Source organism: Glandiceps talaboti, chromosome 5 (assembly GCF_964340395.1).
Source record: "Glandiceps talaboti chromosome 5, keGlaTala1.1, whole genome shotgun sequence".
Taxonomy (NCBI): Eukaryota; Metazoa; Hemichordata; class Enteropneusta; family Spengelidae; genus Glandiceps; species Glandiceps talaboti.
In genome coordinates this window covers 15,726,687-15,743,164 of record NC_135553.1, presented here as the reverse complement: position 1 = coordinate 15,743,164, position 16,478 = coordinate 15,726,687, and the positions used below count along the sequence as shown (strand labels likewise).

At 35.2% G+C, this 16,478-nt stretch overlaps 2 protein-coding genes across 2 annotated transcripts in view; one reads left to right on the top strand and one right to left on the bottom strand.

The window, feature by feature from the left end:
* The window catches only part of LOC144435967 (tubulin-specific chaperone D-like), a 73,827-nt gene that overhangs the window by 18,173 nt on the left and 39,176 nt on the right, over positions 1-16,478 (top strand). Inside the window, exons 20-22 of the mRNA XM_078124611.1 lie at positions 116-176; positions 369-486; positions 1,394-1,543. Coding sequence (XP_077980737.1) covers positions 116-176; positions 369-486; positions 1,394-1,543 — 329 coding nt within the window. The remainder of the gene's footprint in view (positions 1-115; positions 177-368; positions 487-1,393; positions 1,544-16,478) is intronic.
* Positions 9,758-12,858, bottom strand: LOC144434815 (uncharacterized). Its single transcript, XM_078123324.1, has one exon. It carries the CDS (start codon positions 12,856-12,858, stop codon positions 9,865-9,867), a length of 2,994 nt encoding a protein of 997 aa, XP_077979450.1. The 3' UTR covers positions 9,758-9,864.

The following is a 16,478-nucleotide window of genomic DNA, read 5'->3' as shown; positions in this document are numbered from 1 at the left end:
ATCCAAAATAAATACCAAATTCTCATCCATATGGCCACTTTTATGTGAAAAAAATGATCATGCCTTGTTTAAGGTTCATGCTAGCTCTATAATACATATATTTTATATTTTACAGAACTATAACAGATATAATTGATGCAGGGACCATTGAAGGATTAAAACAGATCTCAATCAAGGTCAGACTTCAAATTTTGAAAATATAAAATCCCCAAATTTTCACTGACATCACATGTATTGTTAACTATACAATGTATGAATCAAGGCCAATCTATATACATGTACTCTCCATTCATTAATCATTAACTTTACTACCAAACCAAAAATACTATAGAGTTACAATATCTTACTTGTATTTTATATTTTATTAGATGGATGAGGCCAAGATGTTCCGAGGTATCAGTGGTATTTATACGAGACCAGCAGCATGTAAATTCATCGAGAAGCTATCACTTTCCAAGCTACCATTCCATGGAGATAGTGTTATAGGTAAGATAGCTTTGTCAAATCAAAGTGTATACTAGATAATTAGATATCATTCCCCAGTATTTTTCCTTAGCCAAGGAAATTTATGAGTGACCTAAGGGGCGTTGTCACTACCAGTTGCTAGACGAGTAGAGACAAACCCTTAGGTCACAAGTAGTTTCCAGTTGAATGAAGAAAAAATATTGGGAATAATATAATTATACGAGCGTAAGTGGTATAAAAAAAATGCGGGAAAATAATGGCCATTTTGAATGTTTTGACTCATATTTCAAACACAGCAAAACCAGTGATGTAGATGCGCATTGTCATGATATAGATGCACATTGTCATGATGTACAATGACCAGGGTATATATTCCATTTTTTTTTTTTCAACTTGGCTCACGCATGGTATAATATACAGTATATGGTAGGATTGTCTAAAAACTTGGGAATGGTATTTGCCATTGAATGAGAAACATTCAGTTATTGGAAGAAATTATGTTTTCTAGAAATATGACCTTCTAGTTATAAATTATAATTATTAAAACTTCAACAGACATTCTGTATTTTGAGGGCTGTACAACATGTGACTGTATCATAACTTTGTAATTAATGTCATTGACAAATGGGGTTGGGTATCAAGTTCTTCCAAATTTTAATTATTATGTTGTTAGAGATTCAAACCAATAAATAAGGATCCATAGCAAGTTTCCCCAAACGTATTACTCACACATCACCGTCTGACATGTGTTACTAATTTCCTGTACAGTGATGATCATTTGTAAGGTTTTCTTTAGAGTACCTGAGAATCACAGCATTTTACTAAACATGTTTTAAACTTAAACTTAAGATGTTGATTCTAAGTAAACAGAATATTTAACACTATAGTCCTGCTGATTTATGATATGTTTTTTTTTCATCCTATATAGATTTATGGCAAAATATTCTTGATGACAACATAGAGTTTGCCCATCAGTTTGCTGAGGTACCTATTCAAGAAAGGGCAATTGCTGCCTTACCAGCTCTGTGTAATGAGTACTACAGGACTGACGATGGAAAAGTTAGACCAGGCATACAAGGTACAGTGTCTAGATATCGTATATATCGTGGTTAGCCCAGACATACAAGGTCTAGTGTCTATAACTCGGTAAAATCGGGCATTCATAGCAATGTTTGCTGCTCTTGACAGCCACAGGCCCAAGTTGCACATTTCATAAATCCAAGAATTTGAAAGGTTGCAGTAAAGAGAAAAGAAAACACCATGCAGTGTGTCGTGTCGTGTCTAGAAATCTTAAAGGAAAAGTTCATTCACACAACATAATGATTGATGTTTGACACCATTTATTGAATTTCTCATAACTGGTGTACATGTACCCAAAACAGCTACAGCTCTATACATATTTTGTAATAGAATTTAAAATATCATTAAACACTCTTGGTTTCTGTAACTCTATGTAACTCTATCAGGCTTCTCACTACTAAAGTGCCAAACCAACAGCCATATAACTGGCTACTGTGCTACTGACAGACATGTAAATTTTCCTGGATAAGTTCAATATTTGTGTCAATATACTAAAATCAACTTGAATATATTTCTGATTATAGCCTAGTCTAGCTGCTAGACCTCGTATGTTCTTCCGAAACAATATGACCAAAGGTCGCTATCTAGGATGGAATGTACTTTGTTCGCTTATCGTATCGGGAGAAAGCCCAAATATCTAGCAGCAAGACTACATTGTAATTATAGCTCTGTTTGTATCTTGATCCAGATCACTTTAATCTTCATTGAATCCACTTTTTTACACGTATGTGTAAGGTGAAGTTTATACATACAAATGCAAACTTTAGGTAAATACATGACATTATACTGAAGGTACTCTAAAAAGTGTGTGTGAGTGTTTTATAAATCTGTAATCCTCATACCATCGAGGCTATGGCCAAGAAGACACACACACACACACACACACACACACACACACACACACACACACCCCCCACCCCACCCACCAACCCCCATTATTCTGTATTTCACTTTTGAAAGATAAAAAAAGCAATATCCGGTTTAGTTTCCTCAGTTTTGGAGGCATACCACCTCCAAAATGTATGAATACATTACAGTGCACTTTCAAAATTTCAAATATTTGCCACTCTGTTAACTTTGGTGTCAGATCTCAATGCAACTTTTAATTTCTCCCAGAAAAGTCTCTGACCAACTTTATTTTCAGTCCATTTGATATATTTCTGGGTCAGTAACATCTTTCGTAAAATTCGCGGCATGTCATTATCAGGAATTTCACGTAACAACACAAGGAGGAGGAGATTTCTCTTCTGTCGAAATAAATGATCTTGAGCCATTCTCATCTCAAAATAACACCACTCACTTTGTGCAAAGCCAGGTGACAGAATCAACATAGTTTTGTGACTAGTCTCTATACTTTCAAGAATATTGTCAAAAATATCAATACCTGGCATAAAATTACGTTCATGTAAACAAAGTTTGAAATTTGGTGGGTCAATATTTTCCAAATGAGGAACTAATTGCCGCATGATCCAATCTCTGTCATTTTCATTGTAACAAACAAATGCATCATATCTGATATTCAATGGCTGCTCCTCATCATTGACTTGGAGTTGATAACCACCACGCTTTAGTTTGATGAGGAAACAACCATAGCGTATATACCAACGAAAATGAACACAAAGTCCAATACAAATTGCTGAAAATGCAAGAATGCAAGTAACAGGTACAGCAATCATAAAAGCTAGATTACATTCCCATCCAAAGCTCAGTGCAAAGACCGACTTTCCTTTCATTTCATTTGGTTCTACACACTCCATTGGATATGGTATCTTGACTCTCCGATCTTTCTTCAGCCAGTGGAGAAAGTCCTTCATGTTACATTCAGAGCAGTCTAATGGATTATCATTAATTTCCAAAGTTTGCAAGTTTTGTAAGTTTCCAAGAACTGTAGTATTGATTTTGGTAATTTTGTTATCTGTGAGAATCAACCTTTCTAATAATGGAAAACCTGGTAAAAGTTCATCTAAAAATGAATTTGTGATATCTGATATACCAATGAGAGAAAGTTCTTTTACATTTGGAAAAAGATTAAGAAACGTAAAGGCATCAGTGGGATTGGAAAAATAAACCTGTTTGAGAGTCAGTGAAATCACTGAAGTGAAATCATTAGGTAAAACATTAAATCCATCAGAAAGGGATCTCAGACAGCAATCTTCAATTGTTATTGTTTTGAGATTTGATATAGGGAAAGGCACAAAAAAGACAGTTACACGTGCGCACAATTTATCCTGATATAAGCTGTCTAGAGATAAGTGATGAAGAGAAGGAATGTCGAAATGGGAAAGTCCTTTAGCTGTCAGAGAATCAGAAATGGAGACTGATAATTCCTTGAGATTTGGAAGATAGCTAAAAGGACTCGCAAAATAACACATTCTGTCAGAAGACAGAGCAATTCCCTTGAGATTGAGAGACTCTAAAGTAACAAAATGGAAGAAACTTTCATAGGTGAGAGTAGTGAATGGATTGTAGGACAAATCTAAGCTCTTTAGTTCTGTTAGGGAAGTGAAAGTTGTAGAATTAACAAAAGTTAAAGCATTATGAGAAATATTCAACTCTAGTAGAGAACTCAGGTGAACAAAAGCATCTGATGGAAGTTCATGTCCCAACTTGTTGTTACCAAGGTACAAATATCTTAAAGTTGAGATATTCTGCAGATTCGCCAATAATTGCACAATTGTGTATCTTTCAAAGTTACAGCCTTCCATTCGTAATGTTTCTAACTTTGTCAAATCATCAAAAATCTTTGGTGGCAGATCATGAAAGTTGTTGTTACTGAGGTTCAAGGTCTTCAAATTCTGTAAACCTGTAAATGAACCTGCTGGAAGTGTGTCAAGACCGTTTGAACTTAAATCTAATGTTTTCAAATATGGCAGGCTATGGAATGCCCCAGTTAGAAAAGTTATACTTTCCAAAAACAAGTTCATTTGTATTAGGAAGAGACCTTCAATGTGCATTTCTTGTGAGTCTCTCATTGTTGTTCTTTCAATCTCAATGCTGTATATATACATGTACAAACTTAGAACTTCAATAGTTGAGTGTTGCAAGGCATCAAGTATTGTCTGGAAACATTCTGCAGAAATGTCATCAAATTTCAACTTTGAAACACTTACGTCTGTAAATGTATCATTGGTTACACATTCCAAATCATTGCCAGATAATTTTAGCTCCCGTAACTTGACCTCTCCTAAGTTGGTATTTTGTATCGTGCATGGCAGGGAAAGATTTTGAAGTTTAGGAAAATTTAACAACTTAATTGCAGTGCAGTTCATATCAAATCCTGTATTTTGATTATGAAAATGAATAACTTCAATATTTCTCAAAGGTTGGAGTGGTTTACTTGGAAAATCCACTAGCTCATTGTCACTCAAATCTAATAGTCTTAGATTCTTCAGGTCTTGAAAGGTATCATTTGCTAGTTGTGTTATCCGATTCCTTTTGAGGTCTAACTCCTGTAAGTCTACTAGTCCTTGTAACAATGAAAACGACAACTTCTCAATTCTATTTCCACTCATGTCCAGTGTCAGTAAGTTTTTCAGGGGGGTGAATGCCCGAATTTCAATAACAGAAATCCGATTGTTTTCAAAGTCCAGTACTTTCAGTCGGTGAAGTCCTTGCATAGAGTCAGAGCTTAGAATTTGTATTTGGTTACGGGCAAGAACAAGGTGCTGCAAATTTCTCAGACTTGAAAAACTTCCTGATTCTATCGATGTCATCTTATTGCCTTCTAAGTTAAGATGTGTAACAAATGATGGCAAATTCTCAGGAATGTGAGTTAATTCCCTGGAAGTGCAATCAACGTATGAATGGTTGTATACCTTATATAATACAGCTGACGTAACCATAGCAATATTAGCAATAAGGAGAAACATTCCCAGCTGGTGCGTTGTGTGTATGATCATCATTTTGACAGCAACAATTCAGCAGTAGGAAATAGAATCCAGGTCATCTGAGGAGGAATGTATCACTTGTATTAAATACACATGAATGTTATCTTGAAGTCAATATCTAATCCTAGTTTAACATGCAATCCAGTTTACATGACTTGTACTATGCTCAGTGAAATGAACATGTACATTGCTCAGTGAAATGAACATGTGTTGTACTCAGTGAAATGAAACAGTGCTCAGTAAAATGAACATGTACAGTGCTCAGTGAAATGAACATGTACAGTGCTCAGTGAAATGAACATGTTCAGTGCTCAGTGAAATGAACATGTACAGTGCTCAGTGAAATGAACATGTTCAGTGCTCAGTGAAATGAACATATACAGTGCTCAGTGAAATGAACATGTACTATACTCAGTGAAATGAACATGGACAGTGCCCAGTGAAATGAACAGGTACAGTGCTCAGTGAAATGAACACGTACAGTGCTCAGTGAAATGAACATGTACAGTGCTCAGTGAAATGAACATGTACAGTGCTCAGTGAAATGAACATGTACTATACTCAGTGAAATGAACATGGACAGTGCCCAGTGAAATGAACAGGTACAGTGCTCAGTGAAATGAACATGTACTATGCTCAGTGAAATGAACATGTACAGTGCTCAGTGAAATAAACATGTACAGTGCTCAGTGAAATGAACATGTACTATACTCAGTGAAATAAACATGTACAGTGCTCAGTGAAATGAACAGGTGTTTTTGGTCAGTGAAATGAACATGCACAGTGCTCACTGAAAATGAACATGTACAGTGCTCAGTGAAATGAACAGTGCTCAGTGAAATGAACATGTACAGTGCTCAGTGAAATGAAAAAGTGCTCAGTGAAATGAACATGTACAGTGCTCAGTGAAATAAACACATTTGAACTTAATAACTTTCACTTTTTATGACTTCTGCTTTTATTTCAAAACATCGCTTCGAACTAACTGGCATATAAAGTTACTTCCCATTTTATGACAAATGGAGTATAATTTGTATAACATCTCCTCATTTAAATATACACAGTGATATTCTAATCGAATCTCAAGATCTTTCTTTATGTCCAGCTCAATGAGGTCCGGAGATGAAATTCAAATTCAACCAGAAGCCACTTGTGTCTTTGTTAATCAATCACAGAATTCTGTCCAATGATAAGTTGGTGTTCATTGGGGGCAGTAACATAATGTCCAAATAAGGTACATGTACATTTGTCAACTCAGGATGCTACTTAATACATTGTGTATGTCATTTTTCCCAGTTGGAGGTTTACTTTATTTGGATGCACAACTTTTGCTTCATGATTTCTCATTGAGCTAGACGGGGTGACGAGATGATTTCAATGCCATGTGTAGCATCTAGACTAATCACATAATATATTGAGGAATAAACTTTCATGAGAAAGAAAGTAGGAACTGAAATCCTGAAATTATACAACCAGCATGTAAGGAAAAGCCACAACTGTGATTTTGAAGGTAAACTAAGTTGATAAGGACTACTGTATCTAAACATCCAAATGGTGCATCAAACAGCAAGTTCTTATGCAGTCAATCAGTGTAGGAAATGTGTCCAGAGAAAATGCAATCTAAAAATGTCTAAAAAAATAAAATTGTTTGGTTCCAGTTACCCGACCCCACCTAGCTTTTCACTGCTGACCTTAAACTTTTTTTTTACATATTTGAAGAAAAATAATAAAATCACAAAAATTTGGGAAGTCTCATGAGAAATAGTGGATGCAGAAACTGCCATCAACTTAAAAAGACACTGTAAAACTGTTCTTCCGATATGTAATGGCTGTACATCTGATAGGAAGAAATAAACAACACAGAGCCTCGGACCATTTGGAAAACAATGGAAAACCTGAACTAGACACTGACACAGAAAAAATAATAATATAAAATAAAAAATCTACCTACCCCACCTATTCTAAAATTGAGCGTAACTGGAACCACACAATTGTTTTTATTGGGCCTAATTGGAACCAACCCATGATTTTTTCCCCCTTTGAAAATGCCACTCAGTGAGAGCCTGGATGCCTATAAGTGTAATTGTTTATCAATCAAGGTCATAACAAACACAATACCAGGAACAGTTGTTGTATCTCGGACAACGAACATAGTACAGCGTCTGAGACGTTATTCAAAACAATGTGTTCACCAACTAAACCATGTCTGTAAGTGTCACATTGTAATGTTCTGTCTGTGCTAAGTACAACTATCATTGATACATAATTAACATATTTTCAGTGACACTTCCACTAAGCAGCATAGTCAAAGGACATCCTTAGTTTATACAAGATATGAATCACTCAGTTGATAAGAAACTAATTCAGCAATCAAGGAAAATTCACTTACTTGATACTGGACTGGCAACCTCCAAGTAAGAGAAGGTATGAAGTGATAACAGAACTTCTGTACTACTGTTCTTCCCTATTACTGTAGTCCGGTATAAATAATGATCATGTGAATGGCAAGAAAGTAGGAAGTGATACAGTAGTACTTCTGTACAACTGTTCTTCCCTATTATAAACAAATGATCCCGTGACTGGAAACCTCCAAGTGTTAGAAAGTATGACGTGATACAGAACCAAGTGGTAATTATACCAGAATGTCATAATAAGGAGTGGTCATGTGACATTCTGCTATAATTACCACTTGGTAAATCTCTGTTATTGCTCATTTCTTCTTTTTAGTCTGTATTATCCTCAGAGACTGCAGGTAATGGTACAGAGTTAAATTAAAAGTGATTCCCATTCAGAATGATTTTTTTTACAATGATTGTCATTGATTAGTACTTCACTTTGAAAACATGCAGGAAAAATACACTAAGTACACAACATGTCAAGTGCTTGTAAGTTAACAACTTTATTAAACTATGTGAAAAATAAGATGGCAAATTTATTCTCCAATATTTAGTTCTCTCAAACTTCGCAGAGTATAAAACAGTTCATTTGGAATTACAGCAGAAATATATCGAAAAGGTCACCGAAAGACTGTGCTATCATGCTCATTTTTTTGTTCCCAAGAATACTTTAGATAGATAAGAAACAGGCTTCCCACAGACCGATATTACAAATATAAACAACACCACACTCCTGCCGACAAGCAGGCACTGTATGTGTACACATGCACATGTCACCATGGGGAACTATGCAAGTAGACTCAAATTCTTGGTAGTTACAATTTGTATATGTCAAAATCTGAGCATACAATGTGATGACATTAAATAGCTTGTTTGTTCCAAGGATGTTGTGTGTGTGCGTATATCAGTTTGGGTCGGATGGTGTTGTTTATATTGGTAGTGAGTTAAACAAGGACTTGGCAGAGGTTGTTTCACATTGCATTTTCAAGTAGGAAGCCATTACAAAATTGTTCTATAAATTAAAAATCCAAAATAAATACCCAATCTCATCCATATAACCACTTTAAAGCTGCAACTGGGATGGTTTTTTTATAACTATGTTGTTTAGATATAACGATTTACATGCAAGTAATATTGAAAATGAAGTTCAGCAATTGCTTTGATGCCAGATTCCCCCCCCCCCTTTCCCCCTCCCCCTAAATGAATGAAGTTCGCTTATTGACATTCTGTGACATGGTGCGATCGTCTGTAAGGGTATGTAACTTTCAGTCATGTGATGTTGATCTAATATAAGAGGAAGTAGTCTGACTTTCAATAGCTGATGTGAGACATGTCACAACGTTTGGTTTTGAGATTGTGTCAACCTTTTTGATTTCTTTAGTTTTGTTTCTTTCATGCCACACTATTGTAGTGTCAGAGCAACATACTCCATACCTCAGACCAGTCTATATAGCGGTCTGAGTCCATGCATAGTTTCCATATCAAATATTACTCTGTTATAAACTGGGGCTTCGGTTTACTAAGATAGACTCAAAGCAAACTAAATCTTTGTCACAAAATGTTGATACAACAGTGATAACATATTCAGTGGGCATTGATTGGTTTATCATGCTAAGTATCTAATGTTACATGCAATTTTATAAATCCATACTATGCAACTACCAGTCTGAAATATGTACTCACTTTAATAATTCAAAGACATGTTTTTCTCAAGTATAATTGCAAAACAGATTTAAAGTCAGAACTTGTTTATTCACAAATCTTAAGTTCAAACTTAAAAAGCATACTGGTAAGAATGAAAATTTACAAATCTGAGAAAAAAAAAGATAGCGTTCCTTTAATAGCCAGGCTAGTAAATGATGAACACCAACTTATCATTCTGTCAGATCCAGTTAGACACTGAAGAATGATTTGTTCAAAATATGTCTCTTTCTCAATCAAAAGTGGAAGAAGAAAACTTGTGTATGTTGACTCGTAGTGCTTCCATGATGAACATATAGAGTGTTATAAAAAAAAAAACACACCTTTATGTTTGTCTAGAAATCAGCTACTCTATTCACCCTAGCACCGGCCTTCAGTGCAACTTTTAATTTCTTCCAGAAAAGTCTCCTAGCCATGGCATTGTTAGACCATTTAATGTAACCCTTTGTTGTCAGTATTTTACGCAGAACTCGTGGCATTACATCATCAGGGATTTCTTGTAGTAGAACTAAAATAAGAAGATCTTTCTTTTGTTCAAACAAATGATTCTGTGCCATTCTCATCTCGAAATAACACCACTCACTTTCTGCAAAGTGAGGTGACAATATCAGCATAGTCTTGTGACTGTTCTCTATGCTATCCAGGATGTTGTCGAAAATATCTCTTCCGCCAAGAAAGTCGCGTTCATGAATACAGAGTTTGAAATTAGGTGGATCGATGTTTTCTAGATTTTCAAGTAATTGATCCATAACCCAAGGTCTGTCGTGTTGATTGTAGACAACAAATGCATCGTAATTTTTATTGAGTGGTTCCTCTCCTTCTTCCACGTTCACTTGACGCTGGTAACCACCCAGTTTCAACTTGAGTAGAAACACCGCATAACGAGTATACCAACGGAAACGAACACAGAGTGTAATAACAACAGCTACAAAGATGAAAAAACTGGTGATTGGTAGAGAGACAATAAGAGCTATGTTTCCACACTCCCAACCAAACTCCAGTGTCAGGAGGGATGATCCTTTCTTAGTTGCAGGAGTAACGCATGAATAATCCTCAAAGAAACCAGAATGTGATTCTAATTTCACCATTCTATCAGAAGCTAACCAGTCAGTAAATGACCTCATATAGCATCTCGAACAATCAAAGGTGTTATTTCCTAAATCTAGACGTGTAAGTTTTGGTAAGGACTTCAGCATATCTACATTTATATGCTGTATTTGATGAGATCTTAGAGACAAAACCTGGAGACTGTCCGACTTGTCTGCAAGGATGTCCATAGATTTGAGATGACTAGATACTGAAGTGATATTTAACGTCAGTATTTCTAGATTTGGAAATAATTGTAGTAGGGCAGCCTTGTCTTCTGTTGTACCATTCCAAGTATGAATGTTCAAATGCAATTCTAAAACAGAGTTTAATGGTTGTTTGTCAGATCCTGAATAACTAAGATTGAGTACAGAAATATCTAGTGTTTTGAGATTAGTTAGGTTTGCTCTCTGTATCACGCCAAGATCAATATATTGGTAAGGTGAATTTGTGTCATAATTGACTATTTTAAAATATTGTAGAGATGGAACATCAGCCAAAGATAAGAACTCTACACTATCAGAATACAGAATTAATTCTGACAGATTTGTTAAATTTTTCAGCAACAGCGGATGTATGGTTGGTTTGGTAAAGTCCTTGTCAAGTGTTTTGGTTTCTATGTATAAAACATTCAGTTCTGTTAAACTGGAGAACGTTGCAGGTGGTAGCTTAGCAAGGAGATTGTGTGACAAATCCAAGAGTTTCAATGCCTTCAAACTGGAGAACAGTTCATTTGGTAGCGTAGTAAACCTGTTTTGTGACAAATCCAAACGTTTCAGTTCTGTCAAACTTGCAAAAACAGCATGTTGTAATTGGTATAAGTTGTTATGAGACAAATCTAAGCGTTCTAGTCTTGACAGAGAACTAAAACTATTCGGATGAACGGAAATAAACTGATTATGGGAGAGGGTTAATTCTATAAGGGAATACAGTTCAGTGAAAGGCTGGAATGGTATTTCACCCTCAAGTCGATTCCTATCCAGGTGTAGATAATTCAAAGTTGAAATGTTACTCAGAAATAATGCGATATCTCCTGCAATCACTTGATATGCCACTATCTGGATGTGACCATCTTGTTTGTATGCTAACTGTCGATTTTTGAAAGACCCTAATGCCAGAGGGCCAAAATTAGCTAAATCAAATTGACTATACTTTATATTAAGCACTTTCAGATTTGGTAGCCACATGAAATCAAATGTTGGGTCTGTTACATTACAAACCAGTAACCATAATGGGCCTAAGATGTTCAGTTCTTCAAGGTGCAACGATTCATGTGGATTTGAAGTTTTTACTGGCAGTCCTTTCTCTGTAATTGTATGGTTTCCCATTTTTCCATCTGTTGCGACATCTTTTCGTATTGTTGTTGTGATTGATGTCAGCGTTAGTTTAGGAATAATTTGTAAACTGTGAAATGTATCAGCAGTTATTGTGAAGCTGTTACCTGAAATATCAAGTTCATTCAGACTAGAATTTCCCAGTTTCATGTTTGTTATCGTAGCGTCATCAATCTGGCAACGTGCAAGAGACAGCTTTCTAAGTTGTGGAAAGTTTGGTAGATGAATGATGCAGTCGCTGCTGAATCGATTGCCGTTCAGATTAATCGATTCAATGTTCATCAGTTGATGCAGCGCTTCACTTGGAAAACATGTCAGACGATTATCTTCTATATGAAGAGTTTGCAGACTCGACAGTCCATTGAATGATGGCGATACCACTGTAGCAATGTAGTTTTTAGAAAGGTTCAAAACTTTCAAACTCTGTAGATCGGAAAATAATTCATCTGGCATGATTGTGAGAAAATTCTCACTCACGTCAAGATATTCGAGTTTTGACAATCCCCGGAAAGCTTTTACGTCAATTTTTGTAATTTTGTTGTCATGGAAATCCACAAGTTGTAAGGAATGCAACCCAGTGAGAGAATCAGAACCAATGCTGTTAATACGGTTTGTAGTTATTCTCAGTTCACCAAGGTGTTGTAGGTGTGCCATGACTTTTGGTGGCAGCTGTGATATAGAGTTATGAGATAAATCGAGATAGGTGGTAAATGGTGGTATTATGTTAGGTATCAGTTCAAGGTCTCTCCATACACAGTCTACGGATGTCTTATTAAATACCTTGCATCTTGGTTCTACTGCAGACACTTGATGATGGCAAGTCAGTAGATACAGGAACATCAGAATAAAGCTCAGTGGTTTTCTCACCATCATGTTTGGGTGATCCACAAAGAGCTGCTCAACCATCATTGTTGTTAATACTACACAATTGCAAAATTACTGTCTCAGCACTCTAGACACTGACGGCTCTCACATCAAAGGGACACTGAAATTTTAAGTGAAACTGGCATCAACATATGACAATGACATCATATAGCCATCATTGTTATTTATAGGCAAGTTACTGTCTCAGCACTCATGGAAAATGAAAGCTTTCACATCAGAGGGACTCTGAAAGTGAAAGTGAAACTGTCATCGACATGTGACAATGACATCATCATGTGCATGATGTTGTGTAAGGAATACATGTATACAAAAAGAATGAACAACTTTAAATCTAAGTATAGATGTATTTGGTGCAGGATACAAAATTTATGATTTATAATTGAAATGTGTTCATGTCAGTCATGTGAATACTTAGATGTGAAATATAGGTAATTGTGTGAACATTGAAAGTCATGTGAATACTTAGACGTGAAATATAGATAATTGTGTGAACATTGAAAGTCATGTGAATACTTAGATGTGAAATATAGGTAATTGTGTGAACATTGAAAGTCATGTGAATACTTAGATGTGAAATATAGGTAATTGTGTGAACATTGAAAGTCATGTGAATACTTAGACGTGAAATATACTATTAGGTAATTGTGTGAACATTGAAAGTCATGTGAATACTTAGATGTGAAATATAGGTAATTGTGTGAACATTGAAAGTCATGTGAATACTTAGATGTGAAATATAGATAATTGTGTGAACATTGAAAGTCATGTGAATACTTAGATGTGAAATATAGGTAATTGTGTGAACATTGAAAGTCATGTGAATACTTAGACGTGAAATATACTATTAGGTAATTGTGTGAACATTGAAAGTCATGTGAATACTTAGATGTGAAATATACTATTAGGTAATTGTGTGAACATTGAAAGTCATGTGAATACTTAGATGTGAAATATAGGTAATTGTGTGAACATTGAAAGTCATGTGAATACTTAGACGTGAAATATACTATTAGGTAATTGTGTGAACATTGAAAGTCATGTGAATACTTAGACGTGAAATATAATATTAGGTAATTGTGTGAACATTGAAAGTCATGTGAATACTTAGACGTGAAATATACTATTAGGTAATTGTGTGAACATTGAAAGTCATGTGAATACTTAGACGTGAAATATACTATTAGGTAATTGTGTGAACATTGAAAGTCATGTGAATACTTAAAATTTGCTAGGGAACTACATTGTATGTGAACATTAACAGTCATGTAAAGACTTGAGACTTGAAATACAGGTAACTATGTGAACATTAACAGTAATGTAACGACTTTAGACTTGAAATACAGTTAACTATGTGAACATTAACAGTTATGTAAAGACTTAAAACTTGAAATACAGTTAACTATGTGAACATTAACAGTAATGTAAAGACGTAGACTTGAAATACAGGTAATTAACTAAGTGAACATTAACAGTAATGTAACGACTTGAGACTTGAAATACAGGTAACTATGTGAACATGAACAGTCATGTAAAGACTTAGACTTGAAATACAGGTAATTAACTATGTGAACATTAACAGTCATGTAAAGACTTGAGACTTGAAATACAGGTAACTATGTGAACATTAACAGTCATGTAAAGACTTGAGACTTGAAATACAGGTAACTATGTGAACATTAACAGTCATGTAAAGACTTAGACTTGAAATACAGGTAACTATGTGAACATTAACAGTCATGTAAAGACTTAAAACTTGAAATACAGGTAACTATGTGAACATTAACAGTCATGTAAAGACTTAGACTTGAAATACAGTTAACTATGTGAACATTAACAGTCATGTAAAGACTTGAGATTTGAAATACAGGTAGTTATGTGAACATTAACAGTCATGTAAAGACTTGAGACTTGAAATACAGGTAATTATGTGAACATGAACAGTCATGTAAAGACTTGAGACTTGAAATACAGGTAATTATGTGAACATGAACAGTCATGTAAAGACTTGAGACTTGAAATACAGGTAGTTATGTGAACATTAACAGTAATGTAACGACTTGAGACTTGAAATACAGGTAATTATGATTCAGTGTGAACACGACAGAGATAATCATAACTATCTTACCTGGTTATGAAACTTGCATAGATTGTCTCTCTACAGTCAGGCGTTCAACACTATCATGTACAAATGTATATATGAACACAGTTGTCAGAGTAATCTCTTGATGTCAGAGTTGTACTTTAGCTGTTTATAACTTGTATACATATTATTCTCTTCTACATTCAAAAAAAAAAGTTACTGGTGTACACTGAATGTGTACAGTAACAGGCCTAACAGTGTACAGTAGTTGGTGCCACACTCGGTAAAACAGCATTATAGGCACTACCTGGGTGTGTGTGGGCTTTATATATCCATATGTTATCTCAGTTTTCTTTTTATATATAAATGATAGATGTTTAACATTGTTGTTGGGATTCCCAATGACTTCATGTCTTGGTTACGTGTTGAGTCATCATTCATAGAGGTACGTAAGGTTTTCAAAGTGTATTGCATTGGATATCTGTGTTAGGGGTTGAAGGTTAGTCTGATAATACAATTACCTCTAAGTTATTAATAGCATCAAATGTTGTCTAAAGTACTAGACTACTACATAGGTATACTTTGCTGAGTAACAGTCAGAAAATTGGCAAAGATCTGTGATTTTTTAAGGTAATATTAAATGTGTAAATATGTATCATGTGTGGTTGTATTGACATGATGATAAATTAGAGTGTGTCCTATCAGATGAAAGTGTTTATTATCACTTGTCAGCCAACGAGTTTTGATGTAAGTGGAAAGTACCATTCCACCCACTCACTTGTTCTAAAGGTGTTCTATTGCCAACAATTTAAACAGAGTTGTAGTGTGTGTGTAGTGCCATGTCCAGTCTAGAGGCTGTCTGTTGGGTTTGAGTCAGAAGGACACTTTAGTTAGTTGGATATTAAAAGAGATCATAATAATACAAACCTATTGATGGATAGCCTCTAGACCATGTCGTGACTTGAACCAACACTCTGAGTCACTCACAGCACATTTAGTATAATTGCTGTTCACCTAGCCTGGAATCCATGTGAGTGGGGATTTATACTCCCCCATCCACAACATGGATTTTCCAGTCTACTATATGCCCGATAAATGAATAGAATCTTTATTGCATCCATTTAAAAAAATACATTTCCTAATTGGATTTTCTACAATTAGTGTTTGGTGGTAAATGTGTCTGCGATTGATGAGTGTGGGATAAGTTGATTGTTTAGAAACAGGTTCTGCAAAGGAATGATGTCCACACACAACAAAGTACTTACTATAAGAACAGCTACTCGTACTTTATTGACATCTAACAAAACTCCTACAGATCACACAGAAATAAGGGTTTATATAGATTTTCCTACATTCCATACATATTGGCGCGAATTTGGTACTGACCTTCATATGATTGGTCAATTATGAAGAGATAGGATTGGTAGTAACGATTGTTTGAACTTGAGATTATCTACATGTAATTTGACATAACTTGATTGGTTATGAAGATTGCAGTCAGGATCCTAAATTTGACTCAAGCTCAGTGTATATTTCATTCTCAATATTGAGACCACAGTGATAG

Coding starts and splice junctions, on each gene's coding strand:
- LOC144434815 (XM_078123324.1), bottom strand. CDS start 12,858: ATGATGGTTGAGCAGCTCTTTGTGGATCACCCAAACATGATGGTGAGA.